At 41.3% G+C, this 16106-nt stretch overlaps 1 protein-coding gene across 1 annotated transcript in view; it reads right to left on the bottom strand.

Moving 5' to 3' along the window:
• Positions 1 to 340: 340 nt before the first annotated feature.
• The window catches only part of SDC2 (syndecan 2), a 64693-nt gene continuing 48927 nt past the window's right edge, over positions 341 to 16106 (bottom strand). Inside the window, exons 2-5 of the mRNA XM_027452497.3 lie at positions 12288 to 12399; positions 5247 to 5380; positions 3869 to 4004; positions 341 to 2618 (exon numbers count right to left, since the gene is read on the bottom strand). Coding sequence (XP_027308298.1) covers positions 2455 to 2618; positions 3869 to 4004; positions 5247 to 5380; positions 12288 to 12399 — 546 coding nt within the window. The 3' untranslated portion in view covers positions 341 to 2454. The remainder of the gene's footprint in view (positions 2619 to 3868; positions 4005 to 5246; positions 5381 to 12287; positions 12400 to 16106) is intronic.

Raw genomic sequence — 16106 nt, forward strand, 5'->3', positions numbered from 1 at the left:
GAAACAGAGCTGAAACCCTAACATTGCCTCTGCTTGTTAGCAGGAGGAGCCACACAAGCGTGGTGTTTGACAGCCTGCGTAATTGCAACAGATGTCTACATCGGATAAAGTATCCTCGGCATTAGGTATAGAGGCGGGATAGAAAATGGACGAATAAAAATAAAACAGCTTCTTAATATCAGTTTGCTTATGGAGGAGGAGACAATTTGTCTGGTGTTTTACATGCACGGCTACACTTACAGTGAGATTCCTTAAAGAGAGACCCCTGAAGAAAATTCAGCTCTACTACCTTAAGCAAAGTGGGCTTCAAAAAACTGGATGTCAGACTGTACAAATAAAGTATTAGTTTAGGCATGGTAGACTTTATTTTGGCACTTTAACAAATGCTTTATTTTACAGCAGTGGCACAGCATTTGCCAGAAATTTTCTTTTCTTGGCACAGTTATTTCAAGCAGTTATTTTACTAATTGAATTTCACTAAATATTGCACAATAAGATATACCTGTTAAATTCTTACCCTGTTTTTACTTGTTGAACTTGTATGGCTTTGAAAAACTTGCCAGTAAGTATAAGTAATTTAAAAAGCAATATATTAAATATTTTAGCACAGGATAGCATTCGTTTGTTCCTAAATGACCACTGAACTTGGGACAGCGACAAATACAAGTGACGCAACTCTTATCTGACGAGCTACCAGATCTTATTTACAATACATTGTCAGTTCTGAGAAGCAGTTCAGCTCAACATCCTGAACGCCTATTTTGGAAATTTCAAAATCAAAAGAGCAGAGGCTAACAGAGCAGAAGACGAAGCCATTTGTCTGTTACAAAGCATAATATAGGGAGGCAGACTATCGTCTTCTCCACTTGTCCCTCTATCCAACACCTATCTGTGGTCTAAGCAACAGAGCCTTTTCTCTTCTACTTGGAATATTTCTTTCTTCTCTTATGAAGATATTCCACTTGTCTCAACTCTTCTGCTGGAGTCCGAGCAGAATGAAACAAATTTCTCCAAAAGGCCAGGGTAAAAAACAAACCTGAACAACAAATCAAAAGCTGATATACATAATAAATGAAACTGGGTACTCCTGTGGATTTTACAGTACTGAAAACAACATTTGCAGGAAGAACAGGTCTGTGTCAATACTGCCATTAAATATAACGCAAAGGTTGAAAGACTTACAACTCATGCACCAGATGAAACACTTAAAACATTCCAGGCTTTCTCTGCCATTTCAGCAGTAAATCTGGTCCAAGGATCAGCCTTATCAACAGCCTTTTGTTGTTGTTGTTGCCTTTTTTTTTGGTCTTTTTTTGAAGATCTACTGGATGTACTTTGTGACATTAAAACATAACCAACCAGACATAAAACGAGTAACGTACAAAAGTCTATCACAATGGAATTTTCAGTATTAGGCCACATGATTTATTCAGTAGTGTTTATGTTCCCGAATTACAATTATGTCTATCCATGTAAGACTACAAAAGTTACCATTAGAATTGTCTGTGCTTATAAAATACCAACATTTTCTTTTACTGTTATATACTCATTAACACCAGTCTGCGACGAGTTACATATAATCATAGGCACTTCAAAGGCTTTAAAAGACGTTTACAACTTAAATGCATTTTTAAAGAACAAAAATTTAAACCCCTACTTGTACCTTCAAATTGCAAATAATTAACAAATACAGTGGCCATAGAAATCTGCAGCAACTTCTCAAAATACTGTTAGAGTCTTTGGGTTTGCTTAGGTTTGTCAGTAGCTTACCTCAAATCTTCCTCACAGGAGATTTGTTTAGTAAGAATACGACTATACAGTTTGTAGTAATAATCCAATTTTACACATTAATTTGCTGTTACAAATCTCACTGAAGCTACAGGTACGCTGAGAAACAATGCAAAGTGTAAAATTGATATTCTGACACTGAAATTTATACAAAGTGGAGGTTAAAGTTTACATAGCTGAAAAATTACATTTACACTAAAAGTTACTGTTATCTGAATTATCTGAAGACAAATTGCACCATGACAACTACAAAAAGGCATTTTTTTTTGGAAACAGATAAATTAATGAAATAAAAACTAACTTGTAAGATCAATCTGAGACATGCTGACAAAAATTAAACAACTTTCATTGAACCATAGGATAAAACAATCATTTTCATTATTTTATATTTATGCATAAAGTTTTAAAAATGATTCAGTGAACATCAATGGTTTTTATAAAATAATGCTTTGCCACTGTTATTCACAGAACACTGCAAATGTTAAGTTTTAATTTTACATTTTTTAAAGGAATACATGAAAAGTTTTAAATACAATGGGATTTTATCATAAAGGTGCCATAATGGCTCTTTAATGAAAAAAAAAAAAAAAGATCTTCATTATTCTATGCAAAAGCTTTATTTAAAAAAGTTCAGTGATCTCATAAATAGAGACACTAATAGGAATTTTATGCATAAAACTCCTTAGTAGGTGCCTTTTGATAGGCAGCACTGGATGGTTTACGTTCACCAAGGTCGTAACTGCCTTCATCCTTCTTTCTCATGCGATATACCAGCAGCAGGATAAGGAAGATTGCGAAAAGAAAACCGATAACTCCGCCAGCAATAACAGCTGTAATCAAAGAAAAAGAGATTCACAATGTGCCGGAAGAACAGGTTTAGCACCATCTTTCTTTTTCATCTCACGCAATGAATTTGCCATTATTTTCAAATAGCAGAAAAGGGCTCCCATTCTGAAACTGTCTCGATTATTAGCAGCCTGAAATACGTTCTGAGAAAGCCTGTTTATTTTAATGAAGGAAATAATTTAAAAGGGCATTCCACCTGCAAGCGAGTGATCCAACAACCCATATTTCTAAATAAATTATCAAAAGCTCAACTAGCAAAGCTACCGGTATTGCCGGAGCATGAAGTTGTCTTCATTTATAATAATAAAATGCAAGTTCCTTTCAAACTGATTTTCCAACAGTTGGCATTTGCAACCTTAAAAGAACTATTTTGTTACACTAGCTAAAAAATGTGTTATTCCTGTTCTCCGTGTGTTCACTTGGTGGCTCTTGACTGAAATGAACGTCCTATTGATGAATAATAGGAGACTACATTTCATGGAGCTGTAGGAATAGAGGCATTACATTCATCATGTACTTGCTAGAGAGTAGAAAGCAACAACTCCAGCTAGACTTCAAGAGCAACCCACATGCTTCCACTGACGTGGATGTTACTGCTGTTTCACATTTCAGTGCTTAGAAGGAAGTGAGGTACAAAGCTGTGTGACTTAACACTCCCTTTCAATATCCCCTTCTGGGGCATGGGGGAAAATGTAATTGGAAACACAGGTCTTATGCCCCAAAAAATATCACATGTAGAAACGCCACTGGAAAACACCGGTGGCAAGCCTGTGCCTTCCTGGGCTATGCATGGAAATGGTCCCTCCGTATCCTGAGGATGGTGCTCATCCATTCCCCTCCACCCGACCACTTTTCCAACCATCCATCCCTGCAGTGAGCTCCTCCCAGGTAGTGTCCATCTGTACCACACGGCACTGTGCTCCTAAGAGCATTGGTGAGAAACATATTTCTGCACCATAAGCATCAATCCAAATTGCAACTCCTTTCCCAAGCTGTGAAAACTCCAGATACCAAGCAGGCAACATTCAACTTGTGGGTGTCAAATCAATTAGCAACAGCCTTTGCTATTGACTAATGCCCAACTCATTCTCATCAAATCAACCACCGGTTACCCCCTGTGAATGTGTTCAAGAATCTACCAAGAAAACACGTGTTTAGTTTGTGTTATTTGATATGGATGCCCTTTATTTTCTGTTGTTTTTGGTGAGGTGGACCGTAACAAACTACATCTTACCTGCCAGAACTTCTGTTCTCTGGAATAGGTTTTCTGAATGCTTTTCGGTGAACACGTCAGTGTCATCCCCTGGCTCATCACTCTTTTTCTTGGTATCCACCTCAGGCCTTTCCTCTTTATCGATTTCTTCAGGTGACTGTAGCACAGAAACAAAAACAGAGCAGCCCTTACAGACAGGAACGCTGCAAGTCTGCACAGCCGCTGCTGGCCACAGGCAGCCACAAAACTTCGGTGGCCCCACTTGTGCTCCACAGCACTGACAGTCACAGCACATGGGTTGCTTTCTGACCACAGAGAGCTGTTCTAGACACTGAAAGTGGATCTAATCATTGTCATGATGTTGGAATGAAAAACATTATCCAGAATTTTATAACCTCCAAAAGTATATTTAGCAAACAGCTGTTAAACATTGTCTGTGTTTATAGGAATTTTGGCCTCTGAATGAAATCACAGAATGGTTCGGGTTGGAAGGGACCTTAAAGACCATTTAATTTCAGCCCCCTGCCACTGGCAGGGACACCTCCAACCAGCCCAGGCTGCCCAAAGCCCCATCCAGCCTGGCCTTGAGCACCTCCAGGGATGGGGCATCCACAGCTTCTCTGGGCAGCCTGTGCCAGGGCCTCACCACCCTCACAGTGAAGAATTTCCTCCTAACATCTAATCTAAACCTCCCCTCTTTTAGTTTAAAGCTTATTCCCCCTCTGCCCTAGCATTACACTCCCCAGCTTTCCTGCAGCCCCCTTTAGGCACTGGTGATAGAAGAAAGCACTGAAATACTAAATGGAACATGGAGAGTATTCAAATCACGGTCAAGCCACACAAAGTTTTCTTTTGAGAAGGGAAGTTTCGTGGTGAATTTTGGAATAACTCTTTGAAAGTTGTAAAACAGACAGAGTTCAGATTCAAAGTTATCATGAAAAAATGTGTTTTCTGTATCATCGTTGTTTTTTTAATCTCTCTCTTCTTTCATGAGAAATCCAGCTGTTATTACACAGACTTCCTAGCAGAAATGAAATTGAGCAGCTCTGTATTCCTCTAAAAGGTTGCAGTAACATTAAATCATAGAATTACAGAATCGTTCAGGTTGGAAAAGTCCTCTAAGATCATCTAGTCCAACCTTTAACCTAATACTGACAAATTCTACATCTATCTACCCAGGTCTTGAAGACCTACAGCGATGGAGACTCAACAGCTTCCCTGGGCAACCTGTTCCAACATGGTACAACCCTTTCAGTAAAGAAATTTCTCCTATTATCCAACCTAAATAAATAAAGTTTGTGTTTTTTTCTCTCTCTTTTCAATAGATATAAATCAAACATCAAGGCATCCATGGGGTATAGCAGAACAATTTTAAATGGTGCTGTCTTTACCCACGCACCTTTGTTTGTGCAGGCATCTTGGTCTGCGTTTTCACTGTGGTGGTCTCAGCTCTAGATGCATCACTTGTTGTTGGTAACTTTGGAACTGTTCTGGACGTTGTTATCACTGTGCTATCCTCATCTTCTTCAGCACCTGGAGACAAAAGAGGTGACATTTCATTGACTTGTGAAATTCTTCCAGTCCTATTACGTTTTTATTACACCTTTGAGGGTAGGTGTGCTCATACAGCCAACCCTCATTGAATGACCTAGAAAACAATGCCTGTAAAAATAAAAATGTGAGTGCAACCAGTGCACCCTAAACCATCACGGGGATGTTTGCCCCAGCTGATCCCATGGAAGAGGAAAGGGAGCATCAGCTGGATTAAGCAGTAACCAGGAAATTATAAGGTTGCTTTTGAAACAGAACAAACCAGCCTGAAAGGAAGGATGAAAAATGCATGAATACTTGTACAAGTGGAAGGAACCCTGCAGTGGAGGCAGCAGCCATCAGAGCTGGTGAGACCCTGTCTGAGATGGCCCCGTGGCACCTCCAGGTCTCCCATGGGGACCAGCACCCTGAGGCACATCAGGGGTGGCCCTGCATGGCCAGACAAGGGGGTCTTGTGAGTGTGCACCCAAGTCTGAGTGCATGTGGGAGGTGTTGGGGTCAGTTGTAGCATGGGCTTGGAAATTTGTCGTTGCCTGTTACCGTTTTGCAAGTGGCTGATATTGTGGTTATCCATTGTGTTACTGATGTTGATCCTGAAGGTATAGTTCAATGATTGCCAATTAATTATGTGTCATAAATCTGTTGATACACTTCTTCGATTCTGATTTGACTTAAACTACGTGAACTGGGCAGTTTTTCCCCATGACACACTGCTTTGACAACAAAAAAAGCCCTCCTCTATAGCAAACCTGTTAAACCCTTAACTATAAAAACCAAGTAGCTCCTGTCTATGAAAATACTGTTACTAGTTCATATCTCAGTCACTAGGAATTCACATATTTCTCAACTCCACATAATGCAAAAGCCTTTTTCTTTTGACATAAAGGCTAAGAGGACAAAAAATTGCCTAAAGATGACCTTACATTTCATTTCCTCAACATTCAAAGCCCTGCTGGAGTATGAAGGCTCCTTTAGAATAAGATAATGGACAGGACTAATAAATATCCTTCAGTGATCCTGGAAGGGAGAAGACACAGACAATAGCCTAAATTATTGCTAGGGCTGAAAAGGGAAAAGAATAGAACTATTCTTGGACCTCTCCTTAGGAATCTCAATATGTGTTCTGCTCATTACAGACGCCGGTTACCCAAATAACTGTTGGGTAATATGTCCAGCAAATGTTTTTAAGAGTAATATCCAACAAATAAAAATATATCCACTTTCAACAGAACAGTATGACTCACTTGTTCCAAACTGACTTTTATCTTATTTTTCTAGAGAACAGGCTAAAAATCCAAGCACAAAAGCAGAAGTTTGAATTATGTACATTCAAACTTTGAAAGAAAGGGTGCTAACAAGACAGTAACCCAGACAACTCTTGTACAGTAGAAAAGCAAATGTGAAATAATTAAAAAAGTAGTATATGAAAGCTGCCATCACAGAATCACCGGAAAACTATTCAGAAACACCAAAATTACAATGCAACCTTCAGAATAAAGACCTCACAACAAGAATCAGGTGCTTTCCTGAAATGCTACTCAAAGATCAAAAACCACCATCCTGCTGCAAAACAAAGGTGAAGAAAGGCATCCAACAGGAACATTTTTCTGTCGTTGCCTCAAGAGTTTTCTTTGAGAAATAAGAGCCCAGTGGATAGTTCAGCCTGCTTTACCTTCCAAGTTCCTCCAAATTATACAAGACTCTCACAGTCAAGGAAATTAAAATTTATGATCAGATTAGAGATCTGATAAAACAGACTTTCAGAGTACAGAACTTTTTCTTTCCTTTTTTTTTTTTTTCCTCCTCTATGAAATGATAAATCCCAGTTAATCAGAACTGCTCCTCCGAATTCTTAAATGCCACCTTTGCTTCAGGCAACAGCTCTGTCTGCCAGATAAAATGATGAGAGCTACAGGTCTGAAACTCTCTGATTACGGAGGATACAGATCGCAGGTCTCTCAACAACTGGGTGACTAATCTAACCTCTGGACTGGTCGCTTGACCTGCACCATAGGGACCCAACTCCTCCTCTGTATGGCCTCGGGGAAGTCCTGACAATCACCAAAACACTGAGGCTGCCGTCCTCTAGGCCTGACTCGGGTACTGGCTCAGACACATCCCCGTAGCTCCTGCTTTCTAATTAGTTTTATCTAGACAGGTCTATGCTTGGCATGGAGTAGGTCTAAACAAGAGGAAGGCATTTCCTTTCCCAAGCAGACCATACCACTGTCAGAATTACCTGTAAATAGGACTGGGAGATCAAAACCGAACACAAACAGAAAACCTCCCTCATGCTCTCCACAACATAGGAGTAGAATTTTATACAGTATCGTGCTCTCTAAGAGTAAAAAAAGCAATGACAATAAAACAGATCAGTCCCCCTCTCCAAATCCAAGTAGAAAAGAAAAATTGTACAGATTGTCATGAACATAGCTTCATACCAGGCTGTTAAGAGGAATACTGGGAAATGGTCAGAGTGTAAGAGTTCACTTTTTCCTCTTGAAAATCACTATCTCTTTAGAAGGTTTCTGGAACTAGCCAGCTTGGAGATAGTGCTGGGCATTAACTGCCTTGAGTTAATTGTAGTCACTCCTCTACAAGTGGATACAGCCCCTTAATGACAGCACCACAAGAACCCTGCAGTAATGAAACCCATATCCATCTCTCTCAATTCCAGTAAAGAGTTGAGAGCTCTCTACCACCTTTTATCCGCTGCAGCTTCTTAAGGATTCCCAACTGTCTTCACAGTGGACAAAGCAGCTCTAGATTGTGCTGTAGTATTGGAAATACCTAAAACAGCCCTCAGTGATGTGCCTACTATTAGCTGTCCCTTGGATATCAGGAACACAAATGCTCCTTAACCCTCTTGCTGCTTGAGAAAACTTGTCAGCAAAACGAGATTGTGCCAGCCTAAGTTATTGTATACTACAAAAAGCCGATGGTAGTTAGCACTCTTACTTGCTAAGTAGCCAGTGATTAACTCTTCCTACCAAATCCAAGCATTTCACACTATCTTTTGGCATCACGGCTGTTTGCTGTTGCACATCTCCAAGCCTGGCATAAGGTGGGCACACACAGACCCGGCATCTATTTCACACCTTCCATCTCTATCATCACTGTGACACATACCTGACTGGCACTTTTTTAGCAGACTTATCTCACTCCCATTCACATGAGAAGCTTCCAGCCCAACCCTTAATCAATGCAGCAATAGACAACCACGGATGACGCTGTGTGTCACCAGGGATGACTCTTAATTCTCACATGAGGAGAAAAAAAAATCCAAGACTTGAAAAAAGCATAAAAAGAGTCCTAGATAGCTACACAGAAGTATAAGATTCTGTCCAGCACAATAAAAACATGCTTTCAAACGGGATAGATCACTGTAGACCTCCCAGCACCCTGCCATCAGGCTCCAAAACTGCTGTCCAGCCATGGAGAAGGACTCCTGTTCTGTGTCTTGGAGGAGCTCCAGCCGCACCACAACTTGCCTCCAAGAACAGTCCCCAGTCATGATGTCAGTATAGACCCAGCTCATCCTGAGATAACCAAAACTTTCTCAACTCAGGCTGCTATTGACTGGGAATTATTAGGGTGGGAGAAGGGGAAGCAAAAATCTGAACCAGATTCTGATATGTATTGCACAGACCAGGGACTTCTTAAGAGAAGACTCAAGAATCAGATGCTTTTCCAAAGAGCTTGCTGATAAATCTAGTAGAGATGGTGCTTCTCCTGGACATAAGGGTAGTCATGGTGCTTAGCAGCTACTGCCAGGCAAGACCAGGGCTCAGTTAAGATCTTTCATGCCATAGCTAAAAATAACAGTAGTTAATAACATTTCAGGTTGTGTATAGGCAAGAAAACTATCAGAGAGTGGCCAAAGGAGCATTACAAAGATGGTGAAGGGTCTAGAGGGCAAGGTGTATGAGGAGTGGCTGAGGTCCCTTGGTTTGTTCAGCCCAGAGCAGAGCAGGCTGAGGGGAGGCCTCATGGCGGCCTGCAGCTCCCTCATGAGGGGAGCGGAGGGGCAGGCGCTGAGCTCTGCTCTCTGGGTACAGCAACAGGACCCGAGGGAACGGCATGGAGCTGGGACAGGGGAGGGTCAGGCTGGGGGTTAGGGAAAGGGTCTGCACCCAGAGGGTGGTCGGGCACTGGGACAGGCTCCCCAGGGCAGTGGGCACGGCACTGAGCCTGATGGAGATCAAGAAGCATTTGGACAACGCTCTCAGACACAGGGTCTGATTTTGGGGTTGTCCTGTGTGGAGCCAGGAGCTGGACTTGATGATCCATGGGGGTCCCTTCCAACTTGGGATACTGTATGATTCTACGATTTTATTATTATGCCATATATGAACACCCACACTAAAACAAGTGATGATGGAAGAGGCATCTCCCCATATAATGAGACTGCAAGAAGGAAACAACACACTGTTTGATTCACTACAGACTCTGCTGTTGATACAGGACCATAGGGAAGCAGGCATAGCTCCTTCAAAAACTGTTCACTGAAGGACTCAGACTGAACAGTTAGATAAATGGAACCGAATATACATGAAGAATAAAGAGGCTATGAAGGAAAAGTGGGAAAAAAAAAAAAAGCAGGCCACCAGCCACCATCACCTTTTTTGATCTCCTCAGAAAAAGCCCTCAGCCAAATTTTAGCTTGAAATGTGTCATACTGACAGTGACATTTGCCCATGTTAATGCCACTTGCAAACCTGCAAGGGCATTAACAGTGGTGCTGACAATTTCTGTCTATCTCCATAGGCCTGGTGGCAGCTAGCAATTTTCATACCAAGGAAAGGAGTCAGCACATTGTCATCTTGGATCTGTTTGCTTGGCGTGGAATTATATAGCAAGAAAACCAGTCTTGCGTAGGAAGTCTCTTGCAGCTAGGAACACTACATCACTGAGTATCAAGTAGAGGAAGCCACAGTCAACATAGCATGAGGAAAATTCATCATCGGTACAACCCCAGGACACTTTCTACCTCACAAAATGGAGAGAGCAGTAAATACATCTAGCCTCAGTCTCACAGGTGTAGGCTGTGAGGCTAAGCAGGGGAAAGGGGATGACTATTTCCTTCCCTTTTGAGATTTTTTTTTTTCTTAAGGATTGAACATTGCTCAGAAGAGTATTTGAACTTAGACCCCTTCCTTTGTTCAAAAGGATTAGATTTTGGTACTGTCACACATGCTTTCTGGAGGGGTATCCATATAGTCTCAGCTTATAATGAGACTTCTTCGACTTTCTTACAGGAAAGAAAGAGAGATTGCCAGAGGTCGCATGAGGTCCCAGAGCTCTCAATTTTCTTGGTGCGTTACGCACTCCATCTTCCATCCATAGCTCAAGGCTGAGCACAGGAAAGAAGAGAAAGTAAAGGCATTACTGTTGGTGATGTCTAGAGGTACTTCCTGTCCTTCAGGATCCACTTCTTCTACTTCGATGGGTTTAGGAAGTCTGAAGCCAGTTCTTTTGAAGTCCTTACACTTCAAAAGAAGGGATGCATTTTGAATCTTCCATATAAGAAACAGCTAAAATGTCACAGACAGATGAAAACAAAGAGAAATAGACCCTTCTCCATAACTCTGTTCATGCTCAACCTATCTCCTTTTCTGAGGCTTACCAAGTCACCAGCACCCAAAGACATGACAGACTGGGATGGCAATTTTCTCAAAGCTCAGAATTGTACTTAGACTGTATGAAATCACTGAGTCGTAAATTCTCTTTCCTCCTACCCCCCAAATGAAATCTGAAATTCTCCCTCAAATAAGTCTGCAGCAAGGAGGTCTGATTAAGCCTCTGATCACACTGGAACGTAAAGTTCACCTTGTGGAGGGCTTTAAAATGCTGGGTATCACTCAGGTGACAGTGGCCAATGAGCCTGAATTTGTCTGACAGCAAAAATCAGACCTTTATAGACTTCATTTTACAGTATCTTCAAACCTCCAAAAGAAAGGAAAAACAAAAATCCCTGTGAAAAATCTCAGCTGAGGCTTACAACAGTAGCAAAGACAAGGTGTTACAAAAGAAGGGCTCGACCTTTTAAGATTCACAAGTACATATAAACATCAAGAGACAGATTACAAAAAGTGCAACACCAAACAAACAAGCAACAAACTTGGAAAATACACGGGACTTCCACAACAGCACAGCAAATGCTAACAGCAACAAAGAAATGTCTCTTCCAGATCTACCATACAACCCTACACCTAGCTTTTAAAAGCTGGAGTCTCCCAGCCAGTCTAGAAGACGTTTCATGAAGAGGCTTTCTAAGAGAAATGATTAATGAGGTTTCACTGACAGTTTTTTGAAGAATGACAAGCTAGCTACATGCCTCTAATGAGTGTTTAAGTCTGAGAACTCAGTGTGTTATGTTTATGAATTTCTTTATCCACTATATGGATGTAATTAACTCAGAGAAAACTGCCATGTGTTTGGCAGTCTCCAGATTTCTAAATTTAAAAGAACAACAACAAATAAATGGACACTATGTTTACGTGAACCTGAGAGCATGTAAGAGAAAACAAGATCGCTGCTGCTATGTTTTCACACAGACTGCTAAATTAGCATTATGCCAAGGGAGAAGTAAGCTTTCTCTAATCCTTACTTCTAAACTCCAGAGAGATCTACACAGAACCAAGGAGGGAGAGTAGAGAGAAAATAACATGAAGGGGGGGAGGAGTGAAATGATGCAACTAAGGAGTAAGAGCAGAAAGTTAATATTTAAAACCCAGGCCTCAGGGGTGCTCAGTGCTCTGTAAATAGAGCACTGATCATGATACTGAAAGGATATCCAGATCATACAGGAAAACTGCACAGCTTTTCCTTAAATAACTGTATTATTTCTTACACTTCTTAAAATTCAAATTGTGACATGTTATCTTACCTGAACCTGACCCAGAAGAATAATCATCATCATCAATTGGATAGACGCCTGATGCTTCTTCAACAGAGCTGTTGTCCAGGTATAAATCCTTATCAGAGGTCAGATCTGCTCTCTGGAAAACAGATAAAAGTGAATGGTTAGAAAGATAGAAGCTCTCTAGCATAGCAGGCTCTTAATTTTCTTTCCTATTTCCAAGGTTGATGTTGGTATACCAAACAGTTTATATTTTCAGTTTATGCAACACATTTGTTGAAGATGTTAAAGAAATTTGTAAAAATCATAGCATAAAAAAATATCCAAGGCTACACAATGAAAACTAAGAAACTACCCAAGCTGTGGGAAGCAAGTCTCCTTCAGATCACACTTCATCTCATTAAATGCATGAATGAATAAACAGGATTTGCAATGCACTCTGAAGCACTTCTGTAAAAAGAAAGAAGCGAATCCCAGGACTGAAACCCTCTGTCGGGACCTCAAGTGTACAAATCTAAGGGCTGTCATCTGAAGTCAGTCATTTGATCTCAAATGGGAAGCAATAAGCGCATGTAGCAGAAAACCCCTCTGATGTACATCGAGCCAAACCTCACTAAACTCTTCACAAGTTAGAATGAACAACTGGGTCTACAAAATACAAATATTTAAAAGACAACACTGTTGATAAAGGATTGTGACATTTCCAAACGGATCGATAGCACATTTACCAAATTCTGGTTAGGCAAGCTACCTTAATTTCTAAATTGAGGCATCTCTCCTAAAATATAGCTTTAGCTTCAACAGGCTATAAAATTGGCTTCTTGTGACTTCCACCACAAGCCTACAAGTTATTTCCCCACAAAAGACAGATTCTGCTGTAATGAACCACCAAGAGAACAAGGTGTCAATAATCATTTTAGGTTGATAATTCAGGCATTGAAAGATTAGACATTGCCTTCCTCCATAGCAGGTTGTGATTTCCTAGAGCATAAATTACCCTATGGCAGCTACGTGGTTTTGATTACCAAGAAGGTACCTGCCCCTATGACTGCTGGTAATTTTACCATAATTTTTGTGAACACGTTTGCTACAACTTGTTGAAAATAGGAGAAGTATGGCAGTTCCAAAGGAGTTTTTTCCAGAAAGCCCTTCTGTGCTGTGCGGGTGACGGAGCCCTGGCACAGGCTGCCCAGAGGCTGTGGGGTCTCCTCCTTGGAGCCCTTCAGCAGCCGCCTGGACGTGGTGCTGGGCACCCTGCTCTGGGTGTCCCTGCTTGGGCACTGGTGGCACCGGCTGGCTCCAGAGGGCCCTGCCAGCCTCAGCCATCCTGGGAGTCTGTGAGTTTTAAGGCAAAATGCAATATTACGCCAACATGCATCTCATGTAATCACCCAAAACTCCATTCTGAGTCCCACGGGTTTCCCACTGTGATTGCTTTTTACCGCACAGCATCGATTGGCCATTTTAGTCAACAAAATATTACAAGAGGTACCAAACTGTGAAAGGGGTAACTCATGTATAAGACAACCCAAATCTGAGTTTCCAAGGTAATTTTTTCCCCTCAGGTCAAAAAAAATAGCATGTTTCAGAGTGCCAGACCTTTGCACTGGCAGTACCTTCTAACAGCTCTGACCTAAAACAGCATTACCCTGTTTTTCTTCTAAAGAGGAAAAAAATAAAATGGTGCTTGGTCAAAGCCTGCTCTTGGTACCGCAGCTTTTACCTGCGGGATACGGGGTGGGGTGATGGATGTAGGGATGGACAGATGACAACTGTTTTTAAGATAGGTTTCCAAAAGGCCTGCTCTCAGCTGCCGCTTCTCGTTCACACGGTTTGCCTGGAGCTGGCTGCAGTCCAGAGCAGAAATTCAAGACGATGCCTGGTCACCATCAAGTGACTTTAATTCCTTTAAAAGATGTCTCCAAAGGAAGCCTTCAAGTGCCTCGGTAGGTGCAAAGGTGGGATTGTAATTAAGCTCAGCTGAGACCGCTTCCGTATAGGAAAACAAGTCCCCGGTGCAGGACAAATATCCTGCTGTTGATCAGGCTGCGACAATGGGACAAGCCACTTCACCCCATTTTGCTCTCAGCCACCATCCCAGTAAAAACAGCCTCAATATCAGGCAGGAAAAAAAGCCAAAACATTATTAAAAGGAAAGGCAGGTGGCTGGCAATGAGCACAGAAATACAAAGGTATTCAAAAGGCAGCAAGGATAATAAACATTACCAACACCAAGCTGGGAAAAAACAATAATATGATCTACCTGTAGAAATTTCGTAGCAATGGAAATTGCCAATAGAAATTGGCAATGGCTGCGAAGCCGCCTGGGTTTGTGAATGCTAATGAATGAAAATAGGTCTGAGTGAGCACAGAGGCATCCCAACTCCATGCCCGGAATTTTTACTATTGAATAAAAACACAAACCTAACAATCAACTTATTCCCCAGGCCATTTCCCAATGCTGTCCGTATCAGTAGCAAACTTAGCAGAATTGAACAAACAACAATAAAAAAGAAAAAAGAGGAAAAAAAAAAACAAATCGAACAACAACAAGCAGATGCCCCTCCTCCAAAACAAACAGCCCTGTTTTGTCGCTCTTCCCAGCCTCACAGGAGTCAGCGAAGACTGAAAAGACCCCGGACAAATTCTTCCAAAGACTCGGTTTCTGAAAGACGGCTGAGCAGCCAACCCAACCCAGCCCAAGCTTTGAGTGCCCTAGTCAGCCAGGCTCCCTACCATCACATTCACTCCGTTTCTTTCAATGAATTATGGCTTTTTGGCTGCCAAAAGCTTTCATTTCTAGCTAGGCTGAGATGCTTGGAAGATTTAAGTCAGCTGAAAACAGAGGGACAGAAATGCAAGAAAAGCCCATGTAGTTTTCAGCAGTAATTTTAGCACCCATTGTCTTTTATTCTGGGGATGCAAAGGACATACAATGTGAAAAATTACTGAATATCTAGTGTTGTGGGTGGCACGGCTCCATCAGAATGAGAAAGCTGTTCCCCACAGGCTCTTACAGAGCTAGTACACTGCTTACTACATAAATAGTAATAAATAAATGTTATTTAAGAGAAATAAATGTTAGAGTGAGCCCCAAGCGCACTCAGATTAGACCTCAAACTCCATCTGAGGAAGACACTTTGCAGCTTCTCTGGACAGAAAGCCCCTTATTTCAGCCCATTTCCAGCACAAACAATTCTCCCCTGTAGAACCTGGGCAGGACACAAGCCCCCTTTCAAAGCACATGGGCAAAGAAGCAATCCCTGGTTTAAAAATGCCCAGGTGTTGGCACAGACAAATGCACTGCACTGTCCCCATGTAGCTGGAGTCAGGATAGGAGCATCTCCTCTACACCCACAGCTCATGTCTCTTTTCCAGTTTCTCAGCAGCACACAACTCCTTCAGTCCACTCAGAACAGAAACTGTCTTAAGAAATAATAATAATAAGAAAAAACAAAAAAAAAAACAAAAAAAAACCAGAGTTAACATTTTTACACAGCCATTAAAAATAATTCCATGGAGATTAAGCTTAGAAAAATGAGAGCCGGTTAATAGAAATAAAAGAATACTTCACGGTGCTTAAGTGAGTATCAAGCACTGAAGCTAAGCTTCACAATTTTACACTATGTAAAATGAATTTGATTTAATATTTGCTTGACAAATGTTTTCTTGCTTGTCAGCTGGGAATCCATGGGGGCCCGTGGACCAATTCCAGGGTGTCCAGAGAAGATAAGTTGGAAAAATGAGCCTATTGTCAGCGTGCTTGCACAGGGAAAGGTCTGTGCTAGCACTTTAATGCATTTAGGAGAAAAATAACTTTGCAAATTCTAACGCCATGAATCTTCT

The sequence above is a fragment of the Anas platyrhynchos genome, chromosome 2 (genome assembly GCF_047663525.1).
Source record: "Anas platyrhynchos isolate ZD024472 breed Pekin duck chromosome 2, IASCAAS_PekinDuck_T2T, whole genome shotgun sequence".
NCBI lineage: Eukaryota > Metazoa > Chordata > Aves > Anseriformes > Anatidae > Anas > Anas platyrhynchos.